The sequence below is a fragment of the Kogia breviceps genome, chromosome 2 (genome assembly GCF_026419965.1).
Source record: "Kogia breviceps isolate mKogBre1 chromosome 2, mKogBre1 haplotype 1, whole genome shotgun sequence".
Taxonomy (NCBI): domain Eukaryota; kingdom Metazoa; phylum Chordata; class Mammalia; order Artiodactyla; family Physeteridae; genus Kogia; species Kogia breviceps.
Genome location: NC_081311.1, coordinates 32,724,355 through 32,746,100, shown reverse-complemented (window position 1 = coordinate 32,746,100; position 21,746 = coordinate 32,724,355). Strand labels below are relative to the sequence as shown.

Sequence of the window (21,746 nt, the reverse complement as noted above, 5' to 3'; positions counted from 1 at the left end):
AGCAGTTATGGGGTTTGATTTTACTGTGATTGTGCCCCTCCTACCATCTCATTGTGGCTTCGCCTTTGTCTTTGGGTGTGGGGTATCTTTTTTGGTGAGTTCCAGTGTCTTCCTGTCGATGATTGTTCAACAGCTAGTTGTGATTCCCATGCTCTCGCAAGAGGGAGTGAGGGCACGCCCTTCTACTCTGCCATCTTGAACCAATCTCCCTGTTGGAAGATTCTTAATCATATTTTCAGTGCTTGTGATTGGTTTGTTCATATTTTCTATTTCTTCCTGGTTCAATCTTGGGAGATTGTACCTTTCTCAGAATTTGTCTATTTCTTCTAGGTTGTCCATTTTATTGGCATATAGTTGCTTATAGTAGTCTCTTATGGTCCTTCGTATTTCTGTGGTGTCAGTTGTAACTTCTCCTTTCTCATTTCTAATTTTATTGATTTGGACCCTCACCCTTTTTTTCTCGATAAGTCTGGCTAAAGGTTTATCAATCTGATTTTTCTTTTCAAAGAACCAGCTTTTAGTTTCATTGATCTTTTCTATTGTTAGTTTCTATTTTATTTATTTCTGCTCAGATTTTTATGATTTATTTCCTTCTACTAACTTTGAGTTTTGTTTTTTCTTTTTCTTGTTGCTTTAGGTGTAAAGTTAGGTTGTTTGAGTTTTGTCTTGTTTCCTGAGGTAAGCTTGTATTGCTGTAAACTTTCCTCTTAAAACTGCTTTTGCTGTGTCTCAGGTTTTGGATCGTTGTGTTTTTGTTTTCATTTGTCTCTAGGTATTTTTTGATTTTCTCTTTTATTTCTTCGGTGATCCATTTGTTGTTACAGTAGCATATTGTTTAGCCTCCACATGTTTGTGTGTTTTTGCAGTTTTTGTTTCTCTTGTAGTTGACTTCTAATACATAGCATTGTGGTTAGAAAAGATGCTTGATATGATTTCACTTTTCTTAAATTTACCTAGGCTTGCTTTGTAGCCCAGCATGTGATCTGTCCTGGAGAATGTTCCATGTGCACTCGAAAAGAATGTGTATTCTGTTGCTTTTGGATGAAATGCTTTATAAGTATCAAATAAGTCCATTTGTTCTAATGTGTCATTTAAGACCTGTGTTTCCTTATTGATTTCTATCTGGATGATCTGTCCATTAATGTAAGTGGATGTTAAAATCCCCACTATTGTGTTGGATGTTAAAATCCCCCACTGTTGTGTTACTGTCAATTTCTCTTTTTATGTCTGTTAACATTTGCCTTATATATTGAGGTGCTCCTATGTTGGATGCATATGTTTACAGTTGTTATATCTTCTTGGATTGATCCTTGATCATTATGTAGTGTCCTTCTTTGTCTCTTGTAACAGTCTTTTTTTCAAAGTCTATTTTGTCTGATATGAGTATTGCTACTCCAGCTTTCTTTTGATTACCACTTGCATGGAATACCTTTTCCCATCCCTTCATTTTCAGTCCATATGTGTCACCAGATCTGAAGTGGGTCTTTTGTAGACAGCATATATATGGGTCTTTTTTTGTTTGTATCAATATGTATGCTCTTATTTCTATTTTGTTAATTGTTTGTTTTTTGTAAGTCTTTTTTCCTTCCTTTTCTCTTTTGTTCTATTGTGATTTGATAAGTATCTTTAGCATTGTATTTGCATTCTGTTTTCTTTTTGTATGTATATATCTATTTTAGATTTTTGGTTTGTGGTTTCCCTGAGGTTTTGATATAGCACACGTACGTGATTGTTTTAAGTTGCTGATCTCTTAATTTCAAATACATTTCTAATATTCTGCATTTGTATTCTCATCTTCTCATAATTACTGGTTTTGATATTATTTATGTGTGGATGATTTCCTAACTTTACTGTATGTTTGCCTTTACCAGTGAGCTTCCCCATTTCATAATTTTCTTGTTTCTAATTGTGACCTTTTCTTTTCCACTTAAAGAAGTTCCTTTAGCATCTGTTGTAAAGCTGGTTTGGTGGTGCTGAATTCTTTTAGCTTTTGCTTGTCTGTAAAGTTTTTGATTTCTCTATTGAATCTGAGCAAGAGCCTTGATGGGTAGAGTATTCCTGGTTGTAGTTTGTTCCCTTTCATCACTTTAAACATATGGTGCCAATCCCTTCTGGCCTGCAGTTTCTGCTGAAAAATCGGCTGATAACCTTATGGGCGTTTCCTTGTATTTTGTTTGTTGATTTCCCTTGTTGTTTTTAATATTTTCTCTTTATCTTTAATTTTTGTCAATTTGATTACCATATGTATTTGCGTATTCCTCCTTGGGTTAATCTAGTATGGGACTTTCTGCATTTCCTGGACTTGAGTGACTATTTCCTCTCCATGTTAGGGAAGTTTTCAGCTATTATCTCCTCAAATAGTTTCTCTCAGGGCCTTTCTTCTCTTTCTGGGATCCGTATAATGCAAATCTTGTTGCATTTGATGTTTTCCCAGAGGTCTTTTAAACTCTCCTCATTTCTTTTCATTATTTTTTCTTTTGTTCTGTGGCAGTGATTTACACCACTTGGTCTTCCAGCTCACTTATCCGTTCTTCTGCCTCATTTATTCTGCTATTGATTCCTTCAAGTGTATTTTTCATTTCAGTTATTGTATTTTTCAACTCTTCTTTATATTTTCTAGGTCTTTGTTTAAAAACTTCTTGTAACTTCTCACTCTGTGCATCCATTCTTTTCCCAAGTTCTTGGATTATCTTTATGATCATTACTCTGAACTCTTTCTCAGATTGCCTATCTCCTCATCACTTAGTTGTTCTTCTGGGGTTTTATCTTTTTCCTTCATCTGGAACATATTCCTCTGCCATCTCATTTTGTCTAAATTTCTATTTGTATTTTTATGTATGTGGAAGATTAGTTATTTTTCTACACTTTGGCCCTCTGTAGCGGATGTCCTATGTGTCCCAGCAGTACAATCCCCTCTCATCACCCAAGGGCCAGGGAGCAGCTGGTCCTGGGGTAGATTCTGACCTGTGTTTGTGGAATCACTTCTACAGGCTGTGGGATTGTAGTTTTCTTGCTTCTGATGTCTGCACCCTAGTGGGTGAGGCTGGTCTAGAGGCTTGTGCAGGCTTCCTGGTGGGAGGGGCTGGTGCCTGCCCACTGGTGGGTGGAGCTGGATCTTGGGCAGGGTTGTGTCAGTGGTGTGTCTAGAGGCAGCTGTGGGCTCAGGAAGTCTTTAGGTACCCTGTTTGTTGATGGGTGGAGCTGTGTTCCTGCCCTGATGGTTGTTTTGCCTGAGATATACCAGCACTGGAACCTACAGGCAGTTGGGTGGGGCCAGGTCTTAGGGCCAAAATGTCAGCCTCCAGGAGAGCTCACACCAATGAATACTCCCTGATACCTTCACCACCAGTGTCCTTGTCCCCAGAGTGAGTCACAGCCACCTCCCACCTCCCCAGAAGACCCTCCAAGACCACCAGGTAGGTCTGGCCCAGGCTTCTATGAAGTCAGTGTTTTTGCTCTGGGTCCCAGTGTGCACGAGACCTTGTGTGCTTCCTCCAAGAGTGGAGTCTCTGTTTCCCCCAGTCCTGTGGAGTTCCTGCAATCAAACCCCACTGGCCTTCAAAGCCAAATGCTATGGGGGCGGCTCCCCCTGCTGCCAGACACCCAGGCTGGGGAGCCTGACATCGGGCTCAGAACTCTCAATCCTGTGGGAGAACTTCAGCAATATAATTCTCCAGTTTCTGGGTAGCCCACCTGGGGGTTTGGGATTTGATTATATCATGAGTGCACCCCTCTTATGTTTCATTGTTGTTTCTTCATGTCTCTGGATGTAGAATATCTTTTTTGATAGGTTCCAGTCTTTTTTTTTTATCAGTGGTTGTTCAGCAGTTATTTGTGATTTTGTCGTGCTCATGAGAGGAGGTGAGCTCAGGGTCCTTCTTCTCTGCTATCTTGTCTTAAGTCTCTCCAATAACTTTGTATTGTTTAATTTAAAAAGTAGAAAAAAGCAACTTGTGGGGGAAAAAGGGGTAATAAAGTTAAGAGAACAGATAAGATTGCCTGGGCAACAGACTGTAGAGAGAAGCTTGGGGAACATTTGCCTGTATTGAAAGGGTGAGGAGAGGATGAGAAGAATTCAAAGAAACAGCAAGGGGCAAGGCAGGAAGATCTCCTGGAAGCTAAAGAAAAAGAGCATCCAGGCAGGGCTAGCCTGTGGTACTCACTGCTGATTGGCTACCCAAAGCCATTCCCAACCCTCTCCTGTCTTGCCCCCTCCCTTTAGCAATTTCTTTTTTTTTTTTAATATATAAACTTATTTATTTTATTTTTGGCTGCATTGGGTCTTCGTTGCTGTGCGCAGGCTTTCCCTAGTTGCAGCGAGTGGGGGCTATTCTTCAGTGCATGGGCTTCTCATTGTGGTGGCTTCTCTTGTTGTGGAGCATGGGCTTCAGTAGTTGCGGCGTGTGGACTCAGTAGTTGTGGCTCATGGGCTGTAGAGCACAGGCTTAGTAGTTGTGGCGCACAGGCTTAGTTGCTCCATGACATGTGGGATCTTCCCAGACCAGGGATCAAACCTGTGTCCCGTGCATTCCCTGGTGGCTCAGTGGATTCTCAGCCACTGAGCCACCAGGGAAGTCCCCGTTTAGCAATTTCTTTACAGCCGGGAGTAGCCACATGATTGGCTCCAGCCAGTGAGATGTGAGAAGATGTCTGCAGGGGGTCTTTTGGAAAAGCTTTTCCTTCCCTTATGAGGGATGCGTATAAAGAGAAAAAGAGAAAAATTCTGTCCTTTGTGCTGCTTCTTGCCTTCAAATATAGTTGTATGAAGGTATGATACTTGGAGTTGCCATCGTAGCCAGCTTATAATGATGAAAGTTCAGGGGACTCAAACACTAAACCAGAGCCCTGTCTGGTTTCATGTGAAATATAAGACATATCTGTGTCACATAAGCTGCCACTTATTGGGCCACCTGTACTACAGTTAAAGTCATTCTTAACTGATACAGAAAATATGGAGGGGCCAAAGTTCTTAATGACCTTTGAGCTTTGCAGATCTGCAACACTACATAGTGCAGGCAATGAAGGGTTAGTGTGGCAGTGAGGAAGCACAGGTCCAGGTGAGGCTGTACCACACTTCGGAGAGGCTTGTGAGTGATAAAAATATAACATGACATGGAATCGTGAAGGGTACCTGAATATTGCTTCTATGCCATTTCTGCTGTTGTTGGCTCTGGCAGAAGACTGAGGAGGGACATACTGAACTTTCAGTGTTCAAGCACATAATAGGTGCTCATCAAATGGTTATCACTGTTATCATTATTCCATGGGGTCACTCTTGGAAATGTTATAATCTTTGGGTAAACTTTAGATGTTCCAGAGATATACTGGTCTGCAGACTTGTCCTTGATGGCTTTCCTTGGAGGCAGTAGAATGTAATCAATGGAAAGGACCCTGGCTTTGGAGTGAGACTGAATCCACTTACTTGCTGTAAAAAAGAAACCTTGGGCTAAACTCTGAGTCTCAGGTTCCTCACCTGTTGACAGAGAAAAGAATAGCTACCTAATAGCTTTGGTATGAGAGGTAAATGAGATAATGCATGGAAAGTGCTGGTACACGTAGGCACTGTAATAACTGGAGAGCTCTGTGGTGGGCACTGCAGGTTGCCGTTCAAACATCACTTCCTGTTCCTCCTTCCTAGCAGAGCCCCCTCTTTGGTCCAGATGTCTCCCCTCCCTGATGAAGAAACCAAGGCTCAGCTTAAATGGCATTTCTGCAGTCTCATAACCTGATAAGTGTGAGAGGCAGCACTTGAACCCAGGTCTTCTGACTCCCAGTCCATTGTTCTTTTTCTTTTAAATTTATTTTATAGAAGTATAGTTGATATACAATGTTGTGTTCATTTCTGGTGTATAGCAAAGTGATTCACATATATATATATATATTTTTTCATATTCTTTTCCATTATGGTGTTAACTGAAAAAAAAAAAAAAAAAAAAAATGCACAACCTAGGTCACTCTGAGAGACTGCTCCCAGGCTTGAAGTCCTCAGAAAGTCCACCGAATAAAACATAACTCTCAACTTCTAGGTTGTGTGGCTTTTTTTTTTTTTTCCAGTTGACAGTTTTGGTGGCCGGCCAGTTATGAAGGGTCCCAGAACAAACTTCTCTCCTTTGCCTGAACTCTGCAAGGAACCGGAGCCTTGGTGCCAGTAGAGGCTGCTTGGGCCCATCTGCCTCCTCGAGGGGTACAGACAAATTTGGAGGAGTCTCTCCTGGTTCTTGGATCTCTTGATTATTGGTTGATGATCCTGAATTTTATTTGGTGATGTCTCACAGGTATGTGGCTCCCCAACTGAGAAATATTGGGGATTGCCCCCCATCCCCGATTTAAAGGCATTGGGTAAGCCTGCTTGAAAAACACCGGGAGAAAGTGCCCATAATTGAAAGATATTAGGGGAGCCTGGGATTTGCTCAGTAAAGGAAACTGAGCGGTCTGAACTGAGAGACTGGGGAGGAGGCTGACCTGACGTCTTCCATCAGATTGGCTACCTTAACAAGAATTTGTCAGGATAAAAGTAAAAATATTACACGAGAGCTTCTCAGCTCTGAAGAAGTGACTCTCTCCTCCTGGCTGGCAACGGCTCTCTCAGGCGGCTGAGAAACTTGCAGGAGTGGTGGAGGCAAAGACCTCATGCTGGGTAGCTGTCCCTATAGGGAAACCTACTCGTTTTAGTTAACAACCTGCTCAAACAGGGACACAAATAAGAACTGGCCATTCCATGATCTGAGCACCCATGGTAGTCTTATGCTACCAGAGGGAGAACCCGAGACATGTAAAAGGGAGCTAAAACAACTGGAGGGCAAAAACCTAGAGGACTGAAGCTCTCAGACAGCACACATTAGCCCACCGCACAGTTTTCACTAGAAAATGTTTTCCCCAATAAATTCAACTTTAAAATGGGAAACAGATTCTCTCAAACAGAGGAAGGGGCGTTCGAAAGCCAACTTCCAACTAACACTCCAACCAGATTCATGTATTCGATACAATACGTACGGAGCTCGTACTTGGAAGTACCTACCTAAGTGGGGAAATTATATTAAAAGAGAACTCAACCCTACATGGCCAAACTGGGGCTCTTTTGACATTCCAGAACTGTTTTTGGTTTGTTTGCATACGCAGTTCAGTTTAAAAGCCAGCTTGATAAAAACATATTTTCAAAATTCTGACCTTAAACAAAAGCCTTGTAGGGGGACCTTGCATTTCTCTTCCTGTGTCTTTGAGATGTAAATGTTCTACCTGATCTTAGGGTGTAGTGTGTGCGCGCGCGCGTGCGTGTCTGTGTGTGTGTGTGTGTGTGTGTGTGTGTGTGTGTGTGTGTGTGTTTTGAAAACTTGACCTCTGCCATACTATTTTGGGGAGTAAACTTTCTGGATCTTATGTAGGTGACATCTTCCCCACTCTCTTATGGAGAAGCCTCTTGTGTCTTGAATCACTATTAATATATATCTCATTAATAGCCAGAGATAGATCCTTTAAACTGGAGAAACTTCTAAATTGGTAAATTTTTAGAGAGCTCTCATTATAAACAACTGTTTTATTGATACCTATAAAAAATCGAATGTGAAAATATAAATATGTATGTATCTCTAATGGTTAACCTAAGAACTCCCTTAGTTTAAATCAAACAAGAAAAACTGGTTTGGAAAGCTTTATAGTGTTCTTAGCTTCCCCTCAATGGGTCTTACAGATGCTAATAAAAACATTAAATTAGGTTGATTAACAGGAAAGGAAAAACTGTAGAGAAGGTCTAGAGACTTTTTCCAACAAGGTAGACAGACATTTAAAAGGTACTTATCCCAAATGGATAAAGAAATCTTTAGATGGTTATTTTAAATGGGATAAACAATATGGACATTTATGGAATTAAAACACAAGGTTTGGGGGCTTCCCTGGTGGTGCAGCGGTTGAGAGTCTGCCTGCCGATGCAGGGGACACGGGTTCGTGCCTCGGTCCGGGAAGATCCCGGTCCGGGAAGATCCCACATGCAGCGGAGCGGCTAGGCCCGTGAGCCATGGCCGCTGAGCCTGCACGTCTGGAGCATGTGCCCCGCAACGGGAGAGGCCACGGCAGTGAGAGGCCCGTGTACCATAAAACAAATTTAAAAAAATAATAAAACACAAGGTTTTGATATTATACTACCTAAAGTTAAATTAGCTAAAAGGGACCCCCTGCTGGTCCCCACCATTAAAGGCCAAACAAGTCTGCTCTATTTACCCCAGTTTAAATTATATATAAGGGGCTGGAAAATTACACTGACATACTTGGCCAACAATTACTTGGGGCAACAGTTAGGCCAATTAATCAAGGTTGACAGAAGGGCCTGAGGCTCAACCCCTCTCTGGGGATCCCAGAGCCTTTTATATAAAAATAGAGTAAACAAAAGAAAGAAAAATTTCTAGGATACCTCCTGTAAGATCAAAACTTGTTGTTTGGGTCCTATCCTAATGAAAACTAAAGTTAAGGGTATAAAAGTTGATAGGATTGAGATAAAGTTTGTAAGAATTTATAGATGGGCTTTATATAAGATCGTTACATCTCTTTTTAAAAATCTTTTTAAAATTTATTTTTTATTGAAGCATAGTTGAATTACAGTGTGTTAATTACTGTACAGCAAAGTGACTCAGATACACACACACACATATATATATATACACACATTCTTTTTCATATTCTTTTCCATTATGGTTTATCACAGGGTATTGAATATAGTTCCCTGTGCTATACAGTAGGATCTTGTTGTTTATCCATTCTATATATACCAGTTTACATCTGCTAATCCCAAACTCCCAATCCAGCCCTCTCCCACTCCCTTCCCCCTTGGCAACCACCAGTCCATTCTCTATGTCCCTGATTCTGTTTGTCTCATAGATAGGTTCATTTTTGTCATACTTTTTAGATTACACATATAAGTGATATCATATGGTATTTGTCTTTCTAATTTACTTCACTTAGTATGATAATCTCTAGTTGCATCCATGTTGCTGCAAATGACATTATTTTGTTCTTTTTAATGGCTGAGTAGTATTCCATTGTATATATGTACCACATCTTCTTTATCCATTCATACATTGATGGACATTTAGGTTGTTTCCATGTCTTGCCTATTGTGAATAGTGCTGCTGTGAACATAGGGGTGCATGTAATATCTTTTTGAATTATAGTTTTGTCTAGATATATGCCCAGGAGTGGGATTGCTGGATCGTATGGTAATTCTATTTTTAGTTTTCTGAGGAACCTCCATACTGTTTTCCACAGTGGCTGCACCAAGTTACATTCCCACCAACAGTGTAGGAGAGTTTCCTTTTCTTCACACCCTCTCTAGCACTTTTTTTTTTTTTTTTTTTTTTTGCTGCTCCACGCAGCTTATAGGCTCTTAGCTCCCCAACCAGGGACTGAACCCTGGGCCCTCAGCAGTGAGAGCTTGGAGTCCTAACCACTGGATTGCCAGGGAATTCCTATACTGGCTTTTAATCTTTGTTTTCCAGAAAAATCTTACTTCATGCTATGACCTACAACAAGTTGATAAAATGTTTTATCTTTGTTTACAACAGTGTATACTTTTTTCCTCTCTATCTTATCATTCCAAAATTTGTCTTCTCCACCTGGCTCTCCTGTGGATGTGATGGTTTATTGCAACTGGATTACAACTAGTTATACTAATCATTGTTTTGTTCTTTGTTTCCAAATTGTTTATGCTTTGTGTGTCTCTCTCTCTGCTGCACTATGACTTTATTAATGTTACTGGCTCTATTACTTATATCCTGTCTATTTTATAAGATCGTTGTCTCTTACCTAATGTGTAAACAGGCCTCCAACGAAATTGATGATGGCTAAACATCTTGAGTAAATAGATCAAACTTAAAACTCTACATAGAATAATTGTAATAGTGTAATTCTACGTATGGGAAGAAGCAACAAAGGAAAACATTTTCTGGATCATAATAGACTAGTAAGACAGATCCAGAGAATTTTAAATTGTCAACAGGGCCAGAGCCAAAATTAGCACCTCGAGTGGCATATCAACAGAATCTTTGCCTGATCTAGGAATAAGCTTCCTAGCAATGTGGGACAAAAAAAATTGGTCATGAAATGTCTCCCAAACCTTGGTCAAATTGATGACTGTGAAGGAGAAATGTTGCCTGCCATATCAATAAACAAAGGATGTTGCAGCTGTCAAGCCAACATATTACAGCTGCCCTTGACGGTGAGCCCAGAGGGAACTCAGGGTGGAAACAGAATGCTGGTCAACAAGCAGTCAGCTGCTGCAGCCACTCCCCCAAGGGTGCACCCTGAGGAGACTCAGGATGAGAAAGCACAGGATACTGGCCCCAGATAGCTGAGGAGCACATCAAAGGAATGATTTCAGTAAGCCCAGACTTTGCATCTTCCCACATGTAGAAAAGCACTAATTTCATTAATTTGAGATGTCTGGTTTTCTTTAATAATAATCTTTTGATGTTCTGACTACCTGGTCTTTGATGCCAAAACTCCTATATATCCTGGCTCCCCGCTTGCCTCTTTGGAGCAGTCCCTCAGAGTTATCTGAGAGTCCTGTCTCCTGGGCTTGAAGTCCTCAGAAAATCCACCAACTAAAACATAACTCTCAACTTCTAGGTTGTGCATGTTTTTTCAATTGACGATGGTTTATTACAGGATATTGAACATAGTTCCCTGTGCTATACAGTAGAACCTCGTTGTTTGTCCATTCTGTATATGATAGCTTGCCTCTGCTAATCCCAAACTTCCAATCCTTCCCTCTTCCACCCCTCTCCCTCCTGGCAACCACAAGTCAGATCTCTATGCCTGTGAGTCTATTTCTGTTTTCTAGATAGGTTCATTTGTGTCATAATTTAGATTCCTCATCTGCAATATTGTGGTATTTGTCTTTCTCTTTCTGATTTACTTCACTTAGTATGATCATCTCTAGTTGCTTCCGTGTTGCTGCAAATGATATTATTTTGTTCTTTTTTATGGCCAAGTAGTATTCCATTGTATGTACCACATCTTCTTTATCCATTCATCTATTGATGGACATTTAGGTCGTTTCCATGTCTTGGCTATTGTGAATAGTGCTGCTGTGAACATAGGGGTGCATGTATCTTTTTGAATTATAGTTTTGTTTGGATACATGCCCAGGAGTGGGATTGCTGGATCATATGGTAATTCTATTTTTAGTTTTCTGAGGAACCTCCGTACTGTTTTCCATAGTGGCTGCACCAACTTGCATTTCCACCAACAGTGTAGGAGGGTTTCCTTTGCTCGACACCCTCTCCAGCATTTGTTATTTGTAGAATTTTTTTTTTTAATTTGTAGAATTTTAAATGATGGCCATTCTGACCAGAGTGAAGTGGTACCTCATCGTAGTTTTGATTTGCATTTCTCTAATAATTAATGATATTGAACATCTTTTTGTGTGCCTATTGACTGTCTGTATATCTTCTTTGGAGAAACGTCTATTTAGGTCTTCGGTTCATTTTTTGAGTGGTTGTTGTTTTTTCTTATTGAGTTGTTTGAGCTGTTTGTATATTTTGGAAATTAAGCCCTTGTCAGTTGCATCATTCAAAATATTTTCTCCAAGTTCATAGGTTCTTTTCTTGTTTATGGCTTCCTTTGCTGTGCAAAAGCTTATAAATTTGATTATGTCCCATTTGTTTATTTTCACTTTTATTTCTATTGCCTTCAGAGACTGACCTAAGAAAACATTGCTACAATTTATGTCAGAATGTTTTGCCTATGTTCTCTTCTAGAAGTTTTATGGTGTCATGTCTTATGTTTAAGTGTTTAAGACATTTTGAGTTTATTTTTGTGTATGGTGAGAGGTGTGTTCTAACTTCATTGATTTTCATGTGTCTATCCAACTTTCCCAACACCACTTGCTGAAGAGACTCTCTTTTCTCCACTGTATATTCTTGCCTCCTTTGTCAAAGATTAATTGACTATAGGTGTGTGGGTTTATTTCTGGGCTTTCTATTCTGTTCCATTGACCCACATGTCTGTTTTTGTGCCAATACCACACTGTTTTCATTACTGTTGCTTTGTAGTATTGTCTGAAGTCTGGGAGGTTTGTGCCTCCTGCTTTGTTCTTTTTCCTCAGGATCACTTTGGCAATTCTGGGTCCTTTATGGGTTCCATATAAATTTTGGGATAATTTTTTCTAGTTCTGTGAAAAATGTCACAGTCCATTATTCATTTTAATGCCTCCTTTTGGATGAATTAGCACATTTATCCAACACAACAACTAGGACTTACTTATTTCTAAAGTGTAGTTCAAACAAAAACAGAAGCCACAATGGCTTTTATGGCCTAGATTGTTATTGACATACCATCTCTTCTGCCATATTCTGTTGGTCACACAACCCTGATAGAATGCAGAAGGGGACCACACAAGGGTGTGAATACCGGAGGGGAGGATCACTGAAGGCGTTCTTGGAAGCTGGCTACCACAAATGTCTTAATATTATTATGAAAATAGTTTACATTATGAATCTCTTGAGAGGGATTAGGGACTCCTAGGGGTCCACGGACCATACTTTGAGATCCACTGACCTTGATAATATAAGCTCTCATCAATCTACATGATATATGGTATTTTGAAGATGATTCTCAGATTTACCTCTTTTGCAGTTTCATGTGAGTTTGTCAGAAGTCACTTTAAAAATGCGTAAGCCAGAAAAGGCCAGAGAGACTCAATCTACCCAGTATTTTGCCTCTGATGATGCCAGAGTGAGGGGGCTGGAAGAACAGAGTACTTGTTCTCCAGGAGAGACCTCATAAACTAAAGTGTCACGTGGTCATTCATAGTATCTCATCAGGGCTTTTATATCTGTGGGTTCATCTTAAATTTTCTTTAAATATTCTCCTTTTTTAAAAAAATTTTTTTATTAAAGTAGAGTTGATTTACAACGTTGTGCCAATCTGCTGGACCAAAGTGATCAGTTATACACATAGAGACATGCTTTTTTAAAAAAAATATTCTTTTCCATTATGGTTTATCCCAGGATATTGAATATAAATTACCTGTGATATACTACAGTAGGACCTTGTTGTTTATCCATCCTATATAAATATTTTCAATCTGAACCACCTTCTTGCCTAATATATTCCACAAATTACCTGTTATCAAGTAGTAACTTCTTTCGTTTGTCCTAATAGGCCTCTGCTAAGTATCCCTGAGATAGGTTTGACATGCTAAGACTTGTCCAATACACCCACATACAACTCACCCAAACACTTCATGACTTTTGAGACACCGATCTTTGTTTCTTTTCAGGAGAATCATACTTTTAGTGTGTAATACAGTTGTGCTGTGTCCACTTGGTCACATCAGCCCCCTCCTCTGGATAGATGTCCTCCTACGCTGTGTCCTTAAGACCTTGGCTAGCAGAGCTTCTGCACAGAGAGCCAACATTCAGCTACACTGAAGTTTGTCCTGGGACAGGAAAATGGTGTCCCATTTTCCAAAGTTAGTCACAGTAATGCCTAAAGTCCAGTTTGGACCATTGAGTTCTCTCTCCAGCTGCCTTCTTATAGCAGTCCACCCCCTCGCCTGGCCTTCTCTTGTCCCCTATTCCATGATGTTCTGGTGGGCCTGCCAATCACACTCCAGTCCCTTTAACCCAAGTGATGAGTCAAGGAACACTAAATATCCATGCCTGCCAGAGTCTGGAATTGTTTTCAGGGAAGTCACAGGAAGGCCCTTTTGCCTGGTCTAGAGTTAGAGAACTGGAAGAGTGAGGCTGGAGAGCTGCCTGCAGCTGTAGTTCCTATTACTGCATTCAGGAGGTGAAAATGTAGCCAAGCAAGACCAACAGAGCCAAGAATAAGTCAAATACAGAGAAAGTTTGAGTCTCTGAATTCACTCCTGCCTGAGGCTAGTTCCAGCTCCTTTCTTCCCAAGGATGTGACTCAATACCAGCAAGTATGTTAGTTTTCCACTACTTATCAATGAAAGGAGCCATCACACAATTGACTCTTTGGGCCAAATTATATCGTGGGGAGTCTGCTTCCTGAAGGAGCACGTGTGGAGAGAAAATAACAGAGGGCTGAGATGTGGTGAAGATCTAGAAAGGGGACTGAGAAGCTGCTGGCCAGAAAAGGTGGGCAAACCAAGGAAGAGCCTTTCATGGAAGTAGACAGTTGGGTGGTGGGGAAACACACACATTTGTTGGGAGTGTAAACTGGTGCAATTTTGGGGGAAGGCAATATTTCTTTAACGTTTGAAATGTTCCTGCTCTTTGAGCCAATCATTCTACTCAATGCTGCATTGTTTGTTGTGGTAAAAAGCTGGCAATAACCTCAAATTGTTGCATCACCAATGGGGGGGTGGTTAAGTAAATTATGGAAACATGTCCAAGTTCTATTGTTAGCAGGGAAAAAAGCATGTAAGACAGTCTAAAGCATTTGTTTAGAGATGTGTTTTGTATGCGCAAAGCGAAAAGCTTGGAGGATCATATGTTGGATAGTTAGTTAGGTGATCTCCGTGGGGAGGTGACTTTAATTACAGAGAACTTTCACTTTCTATGTTTGTAAGAGCCCAGAATATTTAAAGAGATTAATTTCTGTTATTTTTGCTGCTGTAAGAAAGTGACATGATGATGGTTCACTGCTTTCACAATTAGTGTCAGTTTTCTGAGTTCTAGGATCTCTGGTCTGGAGAGGTTCATTGCTTAATTTCATTCATTTACTTATTCACTCACTTGTTTGCGCAAACCATTTGTTCAAACTAGTTGGCTGAGTGCCAACTAGCTGGGCACTCTTCTCAGTGCTGGGCATGTAACAGCAAGACAGACTCCTTACCCTCGTGGACTTTATACAGTTGATTGTGAAAAGAAATATCAGATGGTGATGAGTGTTTGGAGAAGCACAGAGGAAAAGAGCAGGGGATAGAATGCTGGGGTGGAGACCGTAGGATCCTATTACATATAAAGTGGTCAGAGAAAGCCTCCCTGAGAGGGCAACAGAAAGACCTAAAGGAAGGAAGGACGCCATGCAGCTCTGGGGGCAGGGTCTTTCAGGCCCAGGGGACAGCATAGTAAGACCCTAAAGCTGAAGCGTGCTTGATGAGTGTGAGGCCGGAAGGACTGTGTGGCAGCAAGGAACAATGAGAAAGGCAGAGGTGAGAGAGGAGGCAGGGCAGTGTCCTTTGGACTCGAGGCCATTGCACCACTCCGAGGGAGAGGAGTAGCCGCTAGAGGGATCCCTCGGGTTGCTCTGTTCAGACTAAGGTAGAGGCGGCAAGGGTGGAAGCTGGGAGACCAGTTGGAAAGTGACTGCAGTGACCCAGGTGAGAAAATGGCTTGGACTGTGGTGATAGAAGTGGTTGGGATCTAAAGGTATTTTGAAGGTAGAGCTGATGGATTTGTTGGACGGGATGGAAGGCAGAAGTAGTGCTTGTGACTCAGGGCCTGGTATCAAGGCTGTCGGACCCCTGGCAGATGACCCTTCTCCCAGGACTGTTGAAGGCTTAAGCAAAGGAGATTCCACCGAGTCACCCCAAAGGGGTAGCAGTGCAAATGGGTGCTTTGAGTTGAAGGGTGAAGGACAGCATCAGAAGAGGCAGGGTGGGAGTTTTGAGGTTTCCTACTATGGGACCGACCCATGCTGCTGTAGCAGGCCCCACCCCAAATGGAGATGCCAGGGGAGGCTGGATGCCTAGTGCCACAGCCTTGACACACTTGGTTTGGGAGTGAACACAAGGACTGCATTTTCACCCACTGCAGCAAGATTAGACTCGTAGCCAGATTTAACTTGTTTAGAAAAACTATAGTGCTGTCTCATTTTCTGTACCCATGTCTTGGGGAGTAAATCGAGACCCATTATACATATTTTATAATGGTCCCTTTTACTTTTAAAGACGTGCATTATTCTTGTAATCAGAACAAATACATTTTAGAAAGAATGGTGAAATGGTCAAACATCAATTCAGAGTGTCATGGAGTTAGACTATTGAGAATGGAGTAAGTGGTGTCCTCGAGGAGTGAGGGGGAAACCAGATGTAAGTAAGAATGGAAAAGGAGAGTGTGCACCGTTGAAGAGGTGAATAGAAGTCTCATTTGAGAAACTTGGAAGGAAAGAAACAATGAATGGTAAGAACAAACGTATGCCACGCAATTCTGAATAAAGTTTATTAAATAACATGTACAGCCAATGTAGTAATTCAACATCTATTTGTCAGATCGAGCCACTGCATAAAGAAAAATAGATGAACAGAAAAATCTGTGTCTGCATAGTACATGCTCTTGGTGTGTAATTTAAATGGCAATACTTTAATTGGTTATATATAATGTCAGTTGTTTTTCTTTCAGAATATAATATTTTTTGTAGTAACCTATCCTAGCAATAGGCCTTAATGCTACTGCAGATAAATAGGACTGCAAAAAAAAAAAAAATCAAAAACAAAATAAGAAAAACCACTATAATTGAGATAACAATTACCTTCTCTCCCAGAAAGAATGATTATTTAAAATTATAACACTTTACAAGGGCTATTTTTGTGCTAAAAATCTGCAGGTAAGTTATTTTGGAATTCCTTCATTTAAATATGCAAAAAACTTCATGACTTCCTTATTTTACTCCCCCTTCGGTTCAAATTTTTAAAATTATTTTTCTATACAAAGTAGATACATGGACTATACAAAGTTAAATATACATATTTACAGTCCCACTTCTTAAGCATGTGATTTTTTTTTTTTTCTCTTACTGATCCCAGAAAGACTGCAAAAGTTTAGTGTGGGGCTGGCCTTTACCCAGAAGCATGGCTGATCTATCAAAATGTGTTGCAGGGCATGCCGCCAATTAGTTGCACTTGCGATTAATAAACCTGTATAAATATCTCAGCATAAAAATAGGTATTTTGTATTACTAAATGTCTGAAGACAAAGGGGCAATTGGAACCCTTTGTTCCTTGTTGTGTCATATGTAGGAAGCTGAAGTTTGATGCAAATTGGTGAGGCATACCTGGGATTCTGGAGATATACAAAGTTGTGAGGCTGGCATCATATGCAAATGTGGCTTTACAAATTGGTTTATTTTCTAGCTGTATTTAAAGAGGTGTTCAAACTTACCTAATCAATAAGCACCCCTCAAAAAACAGATAAGATCGTGTTATGAATGGTTTGCATCTAAGAAAGACCAGGAAACACATTAGCCAATATATATTCCAAACTGGGTGATTGATGCTGCTGTGTGAGATGCATGTGGATATGCACGTGAACTATATTCGGAGATGCATGTGGATATGCACGTGAACTATATTCGGATGGGGGAGGAGAGACAGAAACAGAGTGCCCTTGGATGGTGAGGTGGACCTTCCAAAGCACTGAGTCTTTCTTAAGGAATATCAAGAAGTCCCTTTCTACCCAGGAAGCTCATCCACCCTCACCTACAGCCCCAGCCCCACTCCCACCATTAGTTCTACAGCCTTTCCCCCTTGGGATTAAGGCTCCGCTCTGTTCTAGTTAAAAACCAGTGCTTCTGGGAAGAAATAACACCTTTTATCAGTCATTTATACTTTACTGTGAAGGAGTCAGTGGCAGTTGCTTTCCTGAGAGCACGCTTTGAAGGACAGGGAGTGAGGGTACTGTGGCTCTCTGGTGGGGGTCCTAAGATGCGTAGTGGAGAGAGAAGCTGAGGCACTGAAGACAAACTCTGCGTGCTTATAAAGACTCTGGGACGTGGGTCCTAGGCCAATTCTGAGCTATATGCAAAGAGTCAGGGTTCCTGTACACACCCTATCAACCTGGAACTGCTACTCCTATTTGTGACCTTGGATGTGGTATGTGGGCAGGATGAGCGTTTGAAGACCCTGGAAACAGTTCCAAGTATTTCCAGCCATAAACCACCCTTAAGACAAAGGTTCTTCCAGCATCCTATTTGTTCAAGGTGAGCTAATGGAGACAGAAATATGACAATGCTTTCTAGGGTCCCTTCAGGGAAAATTCATCTCTTCCTCTCTCACACCCTTCTTAGCACTTATCACAGTCTCTCTCGATTTAGTATTTTTGTGTGTCTGTCTCTCCAACCACCTCTGAGTTCCCAGCAGGCAGGGAATGAGTCATTTCTATCTTTCTCTCTCCAAGGTGTCTAACAGAGTGGCCAATAAGCATCCTTGAATTGGATAAAGTTGTGACTGAACACCCCAGGCACCTCTGCCCCCAACAAAAGACCCGGCCTCCTGGGAGTGGCCGGAGTCACAGCCTCACTCTTTGGGCCACTGCATCTGCACCTTGTGCTCTAAGGAGAAGCCTCACAGGGTGAGTCAGGATCCATAACCTTGGGTTCCTACATTTCAGGTAGTCCTTGGACTCCTATGGGGAATGAAAATGGAGACACGGCGAACCTCTTCTAAGGCTTGGAACGTGCCTTGCGCATCAGTGGCCCCTGGCATCCAGTGTACACGGGTGTACGTTACACGAGTCACTGAACACCATCCTTGGTTCTCTGTGAGAACAGGCCTGTCAACCCCAAACTGTCCTGGCCTAAAACACTCCAGAAAAGAAAGAGTAGCAATGGCATTCTGCTAAGTGAAACTGTGCTGCCCTGAAGGTGGCCGTTCATAACAGCCAGTGATATGGGGAAGGAGCCACTGCAAGGGACCTCAAAAGCTACAGGGCTTCTTGACTTAATCACCTGGAACTACAAATGTAACTCTCTGCCTGGCCACCCTGCTCCAGGGGCAAACCTTGTGTGCTTTCCTGGCCGAACACCGGGGGCTTCAATGGCAAAGCTGCATGCAGGTGTATACGCCGGGCACCTACTTTGACCTCCATTTCCCCACCTACCTCCAGTGAGGGACTTGGCCTTGGGTAGTTTGGGGTTCTCCACCACGGTTTAGGGATAGCCTTGGCAGCCCTGACTGGCCTCTCACAGCACTAGGGGACCGGCGGGCTCTGGGGCGACTTGGGGAGCCTTGGAGGATGGCTGGGGATCTGCCTGGTGCTCTGAGGGCTCCTGAAGGCTAGACGACCCTTTTGAGCCAAAGCCGGTCAAGCCTGAAGCAGTAAGAAGCATTTCTGGCCTAACTGCTCCTGGACCACGCTGCAGGTCAGATTACTCAAGCCGGGGGTGGGGGGGGGGGGCGGCGGCGGAAAGAGGGCAGGGCTGGAGTGGCTCCCAAAAGCAGCTAAGTAAATACCAACTTGCCTCATTCCTTTTCTGCGTGGTTCAGCCCTGTCTGATACACTCAGTAAGCTTAGACAGGCTCAGGTTTTAAATGCAACGCTTCTCTGTCCTCTCTTTTTCTTCTTTCTTTATCCACTGCATTAGTTTTCCTACTGACTCAATGTTTAAAGAGACAAACTCATGAATTATGCTTCATCCTCCAATGAAAAACATCTCTGTGGTTTTCAGTCTTCTTATAGATACAAAGGCTTTACATAGTTGCCTGGGAAAGTACCAAACTGCCTTGTCCTCCTTGAAGTACCTATAAAAAAAAAAAAAAAAAAAAAAAACACCAAAAACATATACACACAATGAGAAGACTCACCCATTTGAGTTCAGAGAGAGTCCTTGATAACAATCCTGTAGCTTGTAGAAGGGCATATGGTTTCCAAATCACTTTCCCCTGTCTTATCTCATTTAGGCTGCAAAATAATGCTGGGTGATAAGCAAGGCGGCATTTCTAACACTCGCATTCTTTTCACGTGAGGAAAACCAAGCTCAGAGAGACAGACTTTGAACCCAGGTCTTTGACTCCCAGCCCATTGCTCTTTCCAGTACTTCTCCTTTATGGAAGAACGAACACAGTTATCCAACACAACAAGGTACTGGGGACTTAGAATTTCTAAACTGTAGGATTTCTAAAGTCCACTGAATATGACTGCAGGGCAAAAGGAAATCTCCCTCCTGAGCCTGTGCCGAGGCCCCAGATTGACTCCCTGTCTTCACTAACAACCTTGTCAGGGTTCCCTCCGAGCCAGGAACATTGAGCTACCAGGGGACAAGCCCCTCTTGGGCTGCTCCACATCCAGCATCGCTGGATCCCTAATCTAGCAACAGTTCCTTCCCTTGGTATTCTCTCTCTGAAGCTGGGAGATAAGGGTGGGGTGGCAGGCAGACGTTGTGTCATTATTACCCTCTCATTAGCAGACATCACAATTTGATCATTGCCTCCCTTCCCCGACTGGCTTGGATAGGGCTTCAGAATCCTGCTGAACACACTTCAAGCAGCCACTACCAGTGGGTTGGAGTTGTTGCCCAAAGTAAAACTTCTAGGCTAGAAGAATGTGTCAAAGCTAAGGCCACCTAAAACAGCTAGCTGAAGCCCCAGGGGCGTGGTCAAGGAGGCTGCAGAGAACTGAGATGGTGTAAAGCCCAGAGATGTGCTCATATGGGTGGTGAGCACCTTTCCTGATGGATGAGAAAAGCGAGCTCTCCTGGGTTATTTTCTTCATAGTCTGAACACGAGGCCACTTTTCTAAGTGTTTGAGGAATCTAAAATATTTCCTTTATCTAGCTGCCGGTGGATGCCCCTCACACCATCCCAAGTTCTCATAAAAATGTAAATACTCCTGGAAGAGTTTAACAAATCCCTAGTAGCCTGCACTCTAATAGGACTGCCAGGTGGGGCTCCTGAGCCCTTGAAACATGGCTGGTCTGAACCAGCAATGCCGTGACTGTAAAACACATACTGGATTTCAAAAATTTATTCTTATGTACAAAAAGAAGAATGTAAAATATCTCCCTAGCAATTTTGCATACTGATGACATGTTCAAATGGTAATATTTTAAATGCACTGGGCTTAATATATTAAAATTAATTTCACTGGTTTCTTTGTACTTTTTTCAGTGTGGCTTTCAGAAAATTTTAAATTCCATGCATAGCTTGTATTATGGGTTTTTTTTTTTTTTTTTTGGCTGTGCCGTGAGGCTTGTGGGATCTTAGTTCCTGACCAGGGATGGAACCCGGGCCCTCAGCAGTGAAAGCACAGGGTCCTAACCACCGGACTTCCAGGGAGTTCCTTGCATTATGTTTCTGTTGGACTTGCACTGCACTAGAATGTTGCTGACTTTCAGACCTGGTTTCCTTCTGAACAGAACCTCAACGTGGTGAGGACCACACGCTTCTGCAGGCCCTGGGAGGAGGATGGGGTAGCTTTCTAGGAGGCTGGTGAGGCCAAGGCACATCTTTCTGGCTTCCCATTTGTGCTGAGGCCTTGTTCTCACGGCCCCAGTCCTGACGTTATTTCGATTTAGCGAAGCTTTTCTAGGGTGATAGGAAAGGGTTGGTCTTTGGAAAGAAGATAAAGGTAAAGCCAGTTGTTTGAGGGGTAAACTGACACAAAGACTGTCAGTGGTTCCCAACATTATATTTGTGCCTGAGCAGAAAGAACAGAGGCTCAGGGAGAGATAAGCCCAAGTTCATATACTGGTCCTACCATTTGCTACCCTGGGTGGTGACCCTGGGGCTAGTCACTTAACGTCTTTGGGCCTCACTTGTTGAATCTGTGGAAAGAGGATAATTCTTGTCTTACAGGCTGTTTGTTGAGAGAACTTCAGTAAGAAAGTATATCAAGCATCTGTTTTGTTACCGAAACTCAAATTCTGATCTTTCTCTCCCCCATCCTAGGAAAGTGACTCCTTTAATTAAGCAGGTTGCTTTGAGGAAAGTTATTAGAAGCCTGGAGTAAATGAGGTCTTTGGAACGTCTACACATATGCTTGAGCTTCATGGCAGAAATCTAGGCTGTGGTGTTCCACAGGCGTTTTAAAAATTAAAATTTCCGAATGTAGGACAGACAGATGCACGAC

The 21,746-nt window shown here is 42.0% G+C and overlaps 1 protein-coding gene across 50 annotated transcripts in view; it reads right to left on the bottom strand.

Moving 5' to 3' along the window:
* Positions 1 to 16,098: 16,098 nt before the first annotated feature.
* Positions 16,099 to 21,746, bottom strand: part of SORBS1 (sorbin and SH3 domain containing 1) — a 245,001-nt gene continuing 239,353 nt past the window's right edge. For all 50 annotated transcript variants that reach the window (XM_067025024.1, XM_067025019.1, XM_067024994.1 and 47 more), the window contains one exon: positions 16,099 to 19,420. In XM_067025024.1, the coding sequence (XP_066881125.1) occupies positions 19,353 to 19,420 (68 nt within the window). In that variant the 3' untranslated portion in view covers positions 16,099 to 19,352. The remainder of the gene's footprint in view (positions 19,421 to 21,746) is intronic.